The sequence below is a fragment of the Erithacus rubecula genome, assembly GCF_903797595.1.
Source record: "Erithacus rubecula genome assembly, contig: scaffold_488_arrow_ctg1, whole genome shotgun sequence".
In the NCBI taxonomy this organism is placed as follows: Eukaryota; Metazoa; Chordata; class Aves; order Passeriformes; family Muscicapidae; genus Erithacus; species Erithacus rubecula.
The window spans coordinates 13,173-26,808 of NW_027635851.1; the positions used below are offsets into that span (position 1 = coordinate 13,173).

The window sequence follows — 13,636 nt, forward strand, 5'->3', positions numbered from 1 at the left end:
CTGAGCTTCTCCCAAAATCCTTGACCTTCTCTCAGGATTTTTGGGCTTCTCCCAGAATTTTGGAGCTTCTCCCAGAGTTTTTGGGGTCCGAGGTGCCCTGGAGGAGCCGCTGGACAGCGCAGGGAGCTCCGTGTATCCCTGGGAGGATATTCCAGATCAGAGGATATTCCAGAGGATCCAAGAGGATATTTCAGGCATCTGGGAGGATATTCCAGAGGATATGAGAGGATAATTCAGGGATCTGAAAGGATATTCCAGAGGATCCAAGAGGATATTGAAGAGGATCCAAGAAGATATTTCAGGGATCTGAAAGGATATTTGGAGGATCCAAGAGGATATTCCACAGGATCCAAGAGGATATTCCAGAGGATCTAAGAGGATATTTCAGGGGTTCTGAGAGGATATCCCAGAGGATCCAAGAGGATATTTCAGAACAGAGGATATTTCAGATCAGAGGATATTCCAGAGGATTCAAGAGGATATTTCAGATCAAAGAGGATCTGAGGGGATATTTCAGATCAGAGGATATTCCAGAGGATCCCAGGGGATATTCCAGGCCTCTGAGAGGATATTTGGATCAATTTTCCCGAGCCTGGCAGCTCTCCTTGTCCTGCTGTCGCCACCCTGACATTCCCACCTCACCCTTGTCCTGCTGGGCTCACACTTGGAGCCGTGGGCACTGGGATTTTGCTTTGCTTCCCTCAATCCACCTGTGGATTGACACCCAGGGCTGGCCGACCCCTCCGTGCCCCCCATGGCACCACCGGCCACCAACCCCTGAAGCCGCCAGCCCCAAATGGCAATTTCCAGCACAACTTAACCCCCCCATCAGCGGGGTGGGGTGGGGAGGGTCCATGAGAGGCTGCTGGTGGTCTGGGTGTGGGTGGGCTGGGGGTGTGTGAGGCTGGCATGACGTGCCAGCTGCCCATGGCGCCGGCGGCGCTGGAGCGGGACCGGCTGTACCAGCACAAGGTGTCCCTGGTGGTTCGGTATTTCATGATCCCCTGCAACATCTGCCTGATCCTGCTGGCCACCTCCACGCTGGGCTTCGCTGTGCTGCTCTTCCTCAACAACTGTAGGTGGCCCCTGAGTGGGGCAGGGGGGACGGGGGGGGGTTTTGGGGGGTTTGGGTTCTCCCCGAGCTCCTGGCGGCTTTGGGGGGTTGGGGGTTTGCGGCGGGTTCTGCCCCGATTTTGGCTGGTAGGAAAGGGGGAGAGTTGGGAGGGTGGGTGTGCTGCTCCATCCCAAATCCATCCCAAATCCATCCCAATTCCATCCCAAACCCTGCTGCTGCTCCCATCTCAAATCCATCCCAAACCCTGCTGCTGCTCCCATCCCAAATCCATCCCAAACCCTGCTGCTGCTCCCATCCCAATTTCATCCCAATTACATCCCAATTCCATCCCAAACCCTGCTGCTGCTCCCATCCCAATTTCATCCCAATTCCATCCCAATTCCATCCCAATTCCATCCCAAACCCTGCTGCTGCTCCCATCCCAATTTCATCCCAATTACATGCCAATTACATCCCAAACCCTGCTGCTGTTCCCATCCCAAATCCATCCCAAACCCTGCTGCTGCTCCCATCCCAAATCCATCCCAAATCCTGCTGCTGTTCCCATCCCAAATCCATCCCAAATCCATCCCAAACCCTGCTGCTGCTCCCATCCCAAATCCATCCCAAATCCTGCTGCTGCTCCCATCCCAAATCTATCCCAAATCCATCCCAAATCCTGCTGCTGTTCCCATCCCAAATCCATCCCAAATCCATCTGCTGCTCCTGGCAGCTCCATCCCAAATCCTGCTGCTGCTGGGCGTGATGATCTAGGGGATGTGAAGATTTGGGAATGTCTGGGGCTGATAATCTGGAGGATTTGGGGATGGCTGATGATGATCCAGGGAGATGTGAAGATTTAGGAATGGCTGGTGATGATTTGGAGGATGTGAGGATTTGGGAATGGCTGGTGATGATCCCAGTGATGTGTAAGATTTGGGAATGGCTGGGACAGGTGATCCACAAGGGGGGATGTGAGGATATAGGAAGGGCTGGAAAATCCCAGCTGGAAAAACCTGGGACTCTTGTCCTGACCAAGGAATTCTGCAATTCCTCATTCCCAGCTGGAAAATCCTGGGACTCTTGCCCTAACCAAGGAATTCTGCAATTCCTCATTCCCAGCAAACTGCTGCACCTAGGAGCCCACTAAATAAATGAGAGGGGGGTGTGGCTGTGAGGAATCAACAAAAGGATTTTGTTTTTATTCCCTGAGGTTTTTTTAAATCTGATTTCTGGTGCACCTGATCAGATCCCAGCCCTGGGTGTGGATGCATCCAGGCATTTGGGATTTTTCTGCTGGCACAGCTCTGAGCTGCTGGGGGAAAAGCCCACAAATCCTCCAGGCTGGTTTTGGGATGTGCAGCTGCTCCTGGTTGGGAATAAATGCTGGGAAACAGCTGGAAAACACAGGGATGGAGCTGGGGTCTCTCTGCTGCCCTGGCCACATCCCAAATCCCAAATTTTTGGGTGTTTCCCATGCAGCATTTTGGACCTGGGCAGCTTTCAGCTCCTGCTGCCCCTTTCTCCCACTTTTGGGGGGGCTGCACCATTCCTGCTCTGGGATATCCATGGCCAGGTGTGATTTTGGGGTGATCCACAGCAGGATTGGCCTCAAAATCCCCCAAAAATGGGGCAGGACAGGCTGAAGTCAATACCAGCCCCAAATCCCACCCCAGAGATGCTCCAGCAATATCCCAACCCAGGTTTTGGTGATCCTGGTGATTCCTGCTGCTCTGGGAGCCAAACCTGCTGCTGAAGGGGGGAAACAGAACCCCAAAAGAGAAGTGGGGGGCAGCAGAGGAGGAACCTGTGACAGCTGTGGGGATTTTTTGGTGTTTTTTGCAGACAAACCCAACAGTTATTTCACACAGACGCCGCCGACGCCGCGGGATGGTGAGTGCAGAGCTGGGGGGTGGGGACAGGGGGGATTTGGGGACAGGGGGGGGGTGGGGACAGGGGGGGTTTGGTGACAGGGGGGGGGATGGGGACAGGGAGGGTTTGGGGACAGGGGGAGTTTGGGGACAGGGGGGATTTGGGGACAGGGGGGTGGGGACAGGGGGTTTGGGGACAGGGGGTTTGGGGACAGGGGGGGTTTGGGGACAGGGGGAGTTTGGGGACAGGGGGGATTTGGGGGCAGGGGGGATTTGGGGACAGGGAGGATTTGGGGACAGGGAGGATTTGGGGACAGGGAGGATGGGGACAGGGGGAATTTGGGGACTGGGGGGATTTGGGGACAGGGGGAGATTTGGGGACAGGGGGGGATGGGGACAGGGAGGGGTTTTGGAGACAGGGAGGGGTTTTGGGGACAGGGAGGATTTGGGGACAGGGGGGTTGGGGACAGGGAAGGATTTTGGGGACAGGGAGACCTTGGGGACACACAGACCCCTCCTGGGCTGGCCTTTCCTGACCCCATTCCTTTGACCCCATTCATTGCTGACCCCATTTCACCATTTGGGGTTTCAGGTCCCCCCAGCCCAGCCCAGCCCAGCCCTGCCCAGCTGGGTGCAGGATTTGGGTGAAGGGAGGGCAGGTGTCCCTCAGTTCCCTTTTTTCCAGGAACTTTCCTGCCTGGAAGCAGGGAAGGGTTGGAAAAACTGATTTCCAAATTTTCCTGCCTCTGGTTTGCCTCTCCCACTTTTCCTCTGGTTTTGCAGAGGAGGAATTTTGGTTTATTTAATTTTTTTTTAATTTTTCTGTTATTTTGTTGTTGTATTTTTGGGGTTTTTTTTCTGAGTTTCTTATCAGCAGCTTCAGGGCAGGCAAGCCCAGGCTGAGATAAAACCATCACAGCAGCTTTGTTCCCTTTAAAAACCAGGATTAAAAAAATCCCTTCTCTTCCCCCACCTTCACTCAGATAAGAGCCCAGCAGCCAATTAATAACCTGCTTGTATTTTATTTTATTTTTTATATAATTTTTTTTTTAACCTCCCCTGCTGGAGGTGGGGAAAGGAGGCGAGATAAAAATGTGATTAATCTATAATTGGCCCTGGGGGAAGGCATCTCAAGCAAAAAATAAAACCCCACGTGGGTGGAACTCCTGGCTCAGGGCTCCAAAAAATCTTTAACAGCCCAGCCCAGGCAGATGCCAGGCTTCCAAAAATCCCACAGGAGGTGGGAAAATGCCAATTTTGGGAGGCTCCTGGGGAGAAATTTGGGGTTCAGGTCCCTGGGCTGGGTTTAAGGAGGGAAATGCTGGGATTAGACTGAGCTTAGCTCAGGACTGGGATCTCCTGGGCAGGGTTGGGGTGGGATCAAGGTTTGGAGAAACGTGAAAATGAAAAAATGGAATGAAAATGAAAAAGGAAAATGAACAAAATGAACAAAAATCAGGGTTTGGGAATGTGGGACTGGGCACAGAATGGGTGAAAATGAGGAAAATCAGGATTTGGGGATTTGGGGCTGGGAATGGAATGGATCAAAATGAGCAAAATCAGGGGTTGGGAATTTGGAATAGGGCACAGAATGGGTGAAAATGAGGAAAATCAGGATTTGGGGACTTGTCCCAGCGTATCCTTGATTTGAGAAGGGAGAGCCCAGGGTGGGGGATTGAGGTGCTCCCCATCCCCACCCCAATTCCAGCCTCCCCACCTTGGCTTTTCCTCACCTTTTCCCACCTTTTTCCTGCCTTTTCCCACCTTTTTCCCCCCATTTTTCCCCCCAAGCCTTTTTTCACCTGCCCCTTCCCACCCTTTTCCCTCCCCTTTTTTCCCCCTCCCCTTTTTTTCCCCTCCCCTTTTTTTTCCCTCCCCTTTTTTTCCCCTCCCCTTTTTTTCTCCCCTCCCGTTTTTTCCCCTCCCGTTTTTTTCTCCCCTCCCGTTTTTTTCCCCTCCCCTTTTTTCCCCTCCCCTTTTTTTCCCCTCCCCTTTTTTTTCCCCTCCCCTTTTTTTCCCCTCCCCTTTTTTTTCCCTCCCTTTTTTTTTTCCTCCCCTTTTTTTCCTCCCCTTTTTTTCCCTCCCCTTTTTTTCTCCCTTTTTTCCCTCCCCTTTTTCCTCCCCTTTTTCCTCCCTTTTCCCTTCCCCTCTAACCCAGCTCCATTCCCACCCCCCAATCCCCTTTTTTCTCGGGGTGAATCCCTCAATTCCCACTCCCCTACACCCTGGAATTTTCACACCTCATCTGCATTAAAAAAAAAAAAACAAAATAGAGGGAAAGAGCAGGGCTGGGAATTTCAGGAGGCACTCAAAGCTCTTCAAAAAAATGATGAATCCTTTAGACAGCAGCAGGGAGAGGAGGAGAATCCTTTTTCTTTTGATTCCTTTTGATTTCTTTTGATTCCTTTTGATTTCTTTTGATTCCTTTTGATTTCCTGGGGTTTATCTCGGGCTGGGTTCATTCCTGGAGTCTCCAGGCAGTCAAAGGCAAACCCCTGGGAATTGAAGTGGAAATGAGGAACCTGATTTTGCTTTTTTCTCCCTCATTATTTAGGTCAGGCTCTGGTTCTGAGTGTGGGGGGCACTGGGAGGGGGCACTGGGGATACTGGGGGTTACTGGGGCAGGGAACACCTCAAGGAATGGATCCCATAGAAGGGGAAAATCGGATTTTAAGGAAATATTTTTCCCTTCAGAAAGGTGTGAGACACTGGGAAAATCTCCCAGGGAGCTCCCAGGAGCTCAGGGTGGAATTTTGGGATGTCCCTTTGGACTCTGATCCTTCTGAGTCCCCTCCAGCTCAGGATATTCCAGAATTCCAAAATTCCCGAATATTTCAGTGCCTGGGGGCACAAACTCTGAGTGTCACCTGTGTGTCCCTGGGGGATTCTCACCTCCTGCCCCACCTGGCTGCTCTGGGAAATGAAATTCCCTCATCCCTGGTTTCCTCCAGGCACGAGGTGTGGCTGCTTTGCATGAGCAGCGATAAATAAATGGAGAAATAAATAAATAGATGGGGATAAATAGAGAATAGAGAGAGAAATGAATTAGAGAGGTGGGGGGGGTCTGGCCTGATGCCAGGCAGGTCAGGAGGAGTTCTGCTCCCCTTGGCTTCCCTGGTTGGGGAATAAAAAAATGCATTTGGAGTGGGGAGAATCCAGGGAAAGCTTTGGGTGGAGATTTTGGGAGTGTTGGGGGTGCTCTGGGGTCACCTGTGTGGGCAGTGTGGTCACCTGGGGCTCTGAGGTCACCCATGTAGTCTGTGTGTCACTGTGTCCCCTGGATGTCCCCATGCCCACAGGATATCCCTGTGTCCCCTGTGTGTCCCTGTGTCCCCTGTGTGTCCCTGTGTCCCCCTGGATGTCCCCATGCCCACAGGATATCCCTGTGCCCCCTGTGTGTCCCTGTGTCCCCTGGATGTCCCCATGCCCACAGGATATCCCTGTGTCCCCTGTGTGTCCCTGTGTCCCCTGTGTGTCCCTGTGTCCCCTGGATGTCCCCATGCCCACAGGATATCCCTGTGTCCCCTGTGTGTCCCTGTGTCCCCTGGATGTCCCCATGCCCACAGGATATCCCTGTGTCCCCTGTGTGTGTCCCTGTGTCCCCTGTGTGTGTCCCTGTTGCCCTCTTTGAGTCCCTGTGCTCCCCATGTCTGTCCCTGTGCCCCCCTTGTGTCCCTGTACCCCCTGGATGTGCCCATGGGATGTCCCTGTGCCCCATGTGTGTGTCCCTGTCCCCGCAGGGTGCCGGGGGATGCTCTGTGGGTTCGGTGTCACTGTGTGTGTCACTGTGTGTGTCACTGTGTGTCACTGTGTGTCAGTCTGTGTGTCCCTGTCCCCGCAGGCTGCCAGGGGATGCTCTGTGGGTTCGGTGTCACTCTGTGTCACTCTGTGTGTCACTCTGTGTGTCCCTGTCCCCACAGGCTGCTGGGGGATGCTCTGTGGGTTTGGTGTCACTGTGTGTCACTGTGTGTGTCCCTGTCCCCGCAGGCTGCCGGGGGATGCTCTGTGGGTTCAGTGTCACTGTGTGTGTCACTCTGTGTGTCACTGTGTGTCACTGTGTGTGTCACTGTGTGTCACTCTGTGTCACTCTGTGTGTCACTCTGTGTCACTCTGTGTGTCACTCTGTGTGTCCCTGTCCCCGCAGGCTGCCGGGGGATGCTCTGTGGGTTCGGGGCCGTGTGTGAGCGCAGTGTCTCCGAGCCGGGCCGGGCGCAGTGCGTGTGCAGGAGGGGACCCTGTGCCCCCGTGGTGGCCCCGGTGTGCGGCTCCGACCACTCCACCTACAGCAACGAGTGTGAGCTGGAGCGGGCACAGTGCAACCTGCAGAGGAGGATCAAGGTGGTCAGCAAGGGGCCCTGCGGTGAGTGACGGGGACGGGGACACACTGATGGTGACAGTGACACGGTGACACAGTGATACAGTGACACAATGATGGTGACAGTGACACGGTGACACAGTGATACAGTGACACACTGATGGTGACGGTGACACGGTGACACAGTGACATGGTGACACAGTGATACAGTGACACACTGGTGACGGTGACACGGTGACACAGTGATACAGTGACACACTCATGGTGACGGTGACACGGTGACACAGTGACATGGTGACACAGTGATACAGTGACACACTGATGGTGACAGTGACACGGTGACACAGTGACATGGTGACACAGTGATACAGTGACACAATGATGGTGACAGTGACACAGTGACACAGTGATACAGTGACACACTGATGGTGACAGTGACACGGTGACACAGTGACATGGTGACACAGTGATACAGTGACACAATGATGGTGACAGTGACACAGTGACACAGTGATACAGTGACACACTGATGGTGACAGTGACACGGTGACACAGTGACATGGTGACACAGTGATACAGTGACACAATGATGGTGACAGTGACACGGTGACACAGTGACACACTGATAGTGACGGTGACACAGTGATACAGTGACACACTGATGGTGACGGTGACACGGTGACACAGTGATACAGTGACAGTGATGGTGCCACAGTGACTGATAATGACAGTTACACAGTGACAGTGACACAGTGACAATGACAGTGACACGGTGATGGTGATACAGTGACACAGTGATGGTGATACAGTGACTGACAATGACAGTGACACAGTAACAGTGACAGAGTGATGGTGACAGTGACAGAGTGACGGTGATGGTGGCGGTAACAGACACAGTGACAGGGACACAGTGACGGTGATACAATGACTGACAATGACAGTGACACAGTAACAGTGACAGTGATGGTGGCAGGGACAGTGACAGTGACACAGTGATGGTGACAGTGACACGGTGATGGTGACAGTGACACAGTGACAGTGACTTGGTGATGGTGACAGTGATGGTGTGCATGAAATTGGGGAATATTGGGGTATATTTGGGTTATTCCATGAGATGAATAGAGCATGGAATTGGAGAATATTTGGATTATTCCATGAGATGAACAGGCCATGGAATTGGAGAATATTTGGATTATTCCCTGAGATGAATGGAGCATGGAATTGGAGAATATTTGGATTATTCCATGAGATGAACGGGCCATGGAATTGGAGAATATTTGGATTATTCCATGAGATGAACGGGCCATGGAATTGGAGAATATTTGGATTATTCCATGAGATGAACAGGGCATGGAATTGGAGAATATTTGGATATATTTAAATTATTCCCCAAAAGGAACCGGACCCCTCCCCGTGCTCTCACTCCCCCCACACTCTCCCCCCACCCCCCCCAGGCTCCAAGGACCCCTGTGCCGAGGTGAGCTGCAGCTTTGGCAGCACCTGTGTCCCCTCCCCCGACGGGCAGGGCGCCAGGTGCGTGTGCCCCTCGTCGTGCGGCGGCGCCGACAGCCCCGTGTGCGGCAGCGACGGCCGCGACTACCCCAGCCTGTGCCACCTGCAGCGCCACGCCTGCGACCAGCACATCAACCTCCTCAAGAAATTCGATGGCCCCTGCGGTGAGACGGGGGTTAAACCGGCGGGGAAGGGGTTAAAAGGTGTCTGTGCAAGGGTGGGGGGGTGTGGGAGGGAAAGGGTGGGTGTGGGTAGGGCGGGGAGTGGTCATTGTGGGTGGGAAAAGGTCACCGTGGGTGGGAAAAGGTCACTCTGAGTGGTAAATGGTCAAACTGGGCAGTGAATGGTCAGTTTAGGTGGTAAAAGGTCAGTCTGGGTGGTAAAAGGTTACTCTGGACAGGAAAAGGTCAGTTTAGGTGGGAAAAGGTCACTCTGGGCAGTGAATGGTCACTCTGGACAGGAAAAGGTCAGTTTAGGTGGGAAAAGGTCAGTCTGGGCAGTGAATGGTCACTCTGGGCAGTGAGTGGTCAGTCTGGGTGGTAAAAGGTCACTCTGAATGGTAAATGGTCAATCTGGGCAGTAAAAAGTTACTTTGGGCAGTGAATGGTCACTCTGGGCAGTGAAAGGTCAGTTTAGGTGGGAAAAGGTCACTCTGGGCAGTGAATGGTCACTCTGGGTGGTAAAAGGTCACTCTGGGCAGTGAAAGCTCATCCCAAACAGCTCCTGGAATTAAAATATCTGGAATCAGAGCATCACAAACAGATCCTGGGGTTAAACATCTGGAATTAAAGCATCCCAACCAGATCCTGAATTGAAACATCCTGGAATTGGAGCATTCTAAACAGCTCCTGGGATTAAAACATTTGGAATCAGATCCTGGAATTGGAGCATTCTAAACAGCTCCTGGGATTAAAACATTTGGAATCAGATCCTGGAATTGGAGCATTCTAAACAGCTCCTGGGATTAAAACATTTGGAATCAGATCCTAGAATTCAAGCATCCCAAACAGATCCTGGATTTAAACCATCCCGAATCAGATCCTGGAATTAAAGCATCTGGATTCAGAGCATCCCAAACTGATCCTGGATTTAAAACATTGTGGAACTAAAGCATCCCAAACAGCTCCTGGGATTAAAACATCTGGAATCAGAACATCACAAACAAATCCTGGATTTGAAACATCCTGAATCAGGTCCTGGAATTAAAGCATCCCAAGGAGATCCTGGAATTAAAGCATCTGGAATTGGAGCATCCCAAACACATCCTAGGATTAAAACATCTGGAATCAGAGCATCCAAAACAGATTCTGGAATTATAACATCTGGAATTAAAGCATCCCAAACAGCTCCTGCTCTGGAATCAGAGCATTCCAAACAGATCCTGGAATTAGAGGATCCCAAACAGATCCTGAATTGAAACATTCTGGAATTCGAGCATTCCAAACAGGTCCTGGGATTAAAACATCTGGAATCAAAACTTCCTAAACAGCTCCTGGAATTAAAAGATTCTGGAATCAGAACATCCCGAACAGATCCTGGGATTAAAACATCCTGGAATAGGCTGAGTTCAACCCAGGAGAGGCAGAGAGTTGTGAGGGCAGCTCAGGATGGGGGAATAGGCTGAGTTTAACCCAGGAGAGGCAGAGGGGTGTGAGGGCAGCTCAGGATGGGGGAATAGGCTGAGTTTAACCCAGGAGAGAGGCAGAGGGGTGCGAGGGCAGCTCAGGATGGGGGAATAGGCTGAGTTTAACCCAGAAGTGAGGCAGAGGGATGTGAGGGCAGCTCAGGATGGGGGAATAGGCTGAGTTTAACCCAGGAGAGAGGCAGAGGGGTGCGAGGGCAGCTCAGGATGGAGGAATAGGCTGAGTTTAACCCAGGAGAGAGGCAGAGGGGTGTGAGGGCAGCTCAGGATGGGGGAATAGGCTGAGTTTAACCCAGGAGAGGCAGAGGGGTGTGAGGGCAGCTCAGGATGGGGGAATAGGCTGAGTTTAACCCAGGAGAGGCAGAGGGGTGTGAGGGCAGCTCAGGATGGGGGAATAGGCTGAGCTTAACCCAGGAGAGAGGCAGAGGGATGTGAGGGCAGCTCAGGATGGGGGAATAGGCTGAGCTTAACCCAGAAGTGAGGCAGAGGGGTGTGAGGGCAGCTCAGGATGGAGGAATAGGCTGAGTTTAACCCAGGAGAGGCAGAGGGATGTGAGAACAGCTCAGGATGGGGGAATAGGCTGAGCTTAACCCAGAAGTGAGGCAGAGGGGTGTGAGGGCAGCTCAGGATGGGGGAATAGGCTGAGTTTAACCCAGGAGAGGCAGAGGGGTGTGAGGACAGCTCAGGATGGAGGAATAGGCTGAGCTTAACCCAGAAGTGAGGCAGAGGGGTGTGAGGGCAGCTCAGGATGGGGGAATAGGCTGAGTTTAACCCAGGAGACAGACAGAGGGGTGCGAGGGCAGCTCAGGACGGAGGATAACCCGCGTTTAACCCTTCGGGAGCAGCCCCAGGAAGGCGTCCTTAGCGGGTAGCGCAGCTTCGGGCGCCCCTGGGGCCGGGGTGACGCTGAGCTCCCCGCAGACCCGTGCCGGGCCGTGCCGGAGGAGCCGGGCCGCGTGTGCCGCGTCAACCCGCGGACGCGGCGGGCGGAGCTGCTGCCGCGGCCCGAGGGCTGCGCGCCCGGCGCCGAGCCCGTGTGCGGCGACGACGGCGTCACCTACGGCAGCGAGTGCGCGCTGAGCCGGACGGGCGCCGTGCGCGGGCTGCAGCTGCAGCGGGTGCGCTCGGGGCCCTGCCTGCCCCAGGGTGAGCTGCCTCTTCATCCTTCTCTTCCTCCTCTTCTTCCTCCTCTTCTTCCTCCTCTTCTTCCTCCTCTTCTTCCTCCTCTTTCTCCTCTTCGTCCTCCTCTTCGTCCTCCTCTTTCTCTTCTTCCTCCTCCTCTTTCTCTTCTTCCTCCTCCTCTTTCTCTTTTTCCTCTTCTTCTTCCTCCTCTTCTTCCTCCTCTTCTTCCTCCTCTTCTTCCTCCTCTTCTTCCTCCTCTTCTTCCTCCTCTTCCTCTTCTTCTTCCTCCTCCTCTTCCTCTTCTTCCTCCTCCTCTTCCTCTTCTTCCTCCTCCTCTTCCTCCTCCACTTTCTCTTCTTCCTCTTCTTCTTCCTCTTTCTCTTCTTCTTCCTCCTCCTCCTCTTCCTCCTCCTCCTCTTCTTCCTCTTCTTCTTCCTCCTCCTCTTTCTCTTCTTTTTCTTCCTCTTCCTCCTCTGCCTCTTCCTCCTCTTCTCCTTCATCCTCCTCTTCATCCTCTGCATCTTCCTCCTCTGCATCTTCCTCTTGTCCTTCCTCTTGTCCTTCCTCTTGTCCTTCCTCTTGTCCTTCTTCCCCCTCTTCCCCTTCCTCTTCCCTTTTTTTCTCTTCTTCTTCATCTCCTTCCTCTTCTTTCTCTTCTTCCTCCCCCTTCCTCTCCTTCTTCCTCTTCATTTTCACCCATCAACACGTAACCCAACCCCCAAGGCAGGACCCTCATCCCCATCAATACAAAACCCAAACCCCAAGGCAGGACCCTCACCCCCACCAACCCAAACCCATCCTGCCATGCCAGGGCTGGCTGTGAGTGCTGTCCCTGTCCCCCCAGACCAGTGCCAGGAGCCGTGCCGGTTCCACGCCGTGTGCCTGAACCGGCGCGGTGCCGCGCGCTGCTCGTGTGACCGCGTGTCGTGTGACGGGGCGTTCCGGCCGCTCTGCGGGCAGGACGGGCGCAGCTACGGCAGCGAGTGCGAGCGGCGCCGCGCCGAGTGCCTGCGGCAGGCGCCCATCGGCGTGCGGCACAGCGGGCCCTGCGGTGAGCGGGCGCGGCCGGGCCGGGGGCTGCAGGGGCTGCACATTGTCCTGTGGGGATGGGGGGCCTCAAATTGTCTCATGGTGTCTTATGGGAATGGGGGTCCTCAGATTGTCCTATAGGGATGGGGTCCTCAGATTGTCCTATAGGGATGATGGTCCCTAAATTGTCTCATGGTATCTTATGAGAATGGGGGTCCTCAGATTGTCCCATGGGTGGGGGGCTGCACATTGTCCCGTGGGGATGATGGTCCCTAAATTGTCTCCTGGGGATGGTGTCTTATGGGAATGGGGGTCCTCAGATTGTCCCGTGGGGTGGGGGTCCCCAGATTGTCCTATAGGGATGGGGGTCCTCAGATTGTCCTATAGGGATGATGGTCCCTAAATTATCTCATGGTATCTTATGAGAATGGGGGTCCTTAGATTGTCCCGTGGGGTGGGGGTCCTCAGATTGTCCTATAGGGATGGGGGTCCCCAGATTGTCCTATAGGGATGGGGGTCCTCAGACTGTCCTATAGGGATGGGGGTCCTCAGATTGTCCGATAGGGATGGGGTCCCCAGATTGTCCTATAGGGATGGGGGTCCCCAGATTGTCCTATAGGGATGGGGGTCCTCAGACTGTCCTATAGGGATGGGGGTCCCCAGATTGTCCTATAGGGATGGGGGTCCTCAGACTGTCCTGTGGGGATGCTGTCCTATGTGGGTACTGGTCCCCAGATTGTCCCACAGGGATGCTGCCCTGTTGGGATGCTGATCCCCCAAATTTTCCCACAGAGATTCTGGTCCCCCTGTTCCATGGGGATGCTGATCCCCAGCCCCACTCTCAGGGCAGGCTGGCACCTCCTGGGCTCAGCCTCGTGTTTCTGTCCCTGGGTCTGTGTTTCTGTCCCTGGGTCAGCCCTGGGTCCGTGTTTCTGTCCCTGGGTCTGTGTTTCTGTCCCTGGGCCTGCCCTGGGTCCGTGTTTCTGTCCCTGGGTCCGTGTTTCTGTCCCTGGGTCTGTGTTTCTGTCCCTGGGTCTGTGTTTCTGTCCCTGGGTCTGTGTTTCTGTCCCTGGGTCCGTGTTTCTGTCCCT

The 13,636-nt window shown here is 53.8% G+C and overlaps 1 protein-coding gene across 1 annotated transcript in view; it reads left to right on the plus strand.

The window, feature by feature from the left end:
• Positions 1-925: 925 nt before the first annotated feature.
• Positions 926-13,636, plus strand: part of LOC306816278 (agrin-like) — a gene marked incomplete at its 3' end in the record, with an annotated part of 62,971 nt that continues 50,260 nt past the window's right edge. The window contains 6 exon segments of the mRNA XM_079332741.1: positions 926-1,075; positions 2,900-2,947; positions 7,070-7,285; positions 8,695-8,916; positions 11,316-11,540; positions 12,361-12,567. Of these exon segments, the coding sequence (XP_079188867.1) occupies positions 928-1,075; positions 2,900-2,947; positions 7,070-7,285; positions 8,695-8,916; positions 11,316-11,540; positions 12,361-12,567 (1,066 nt within the window).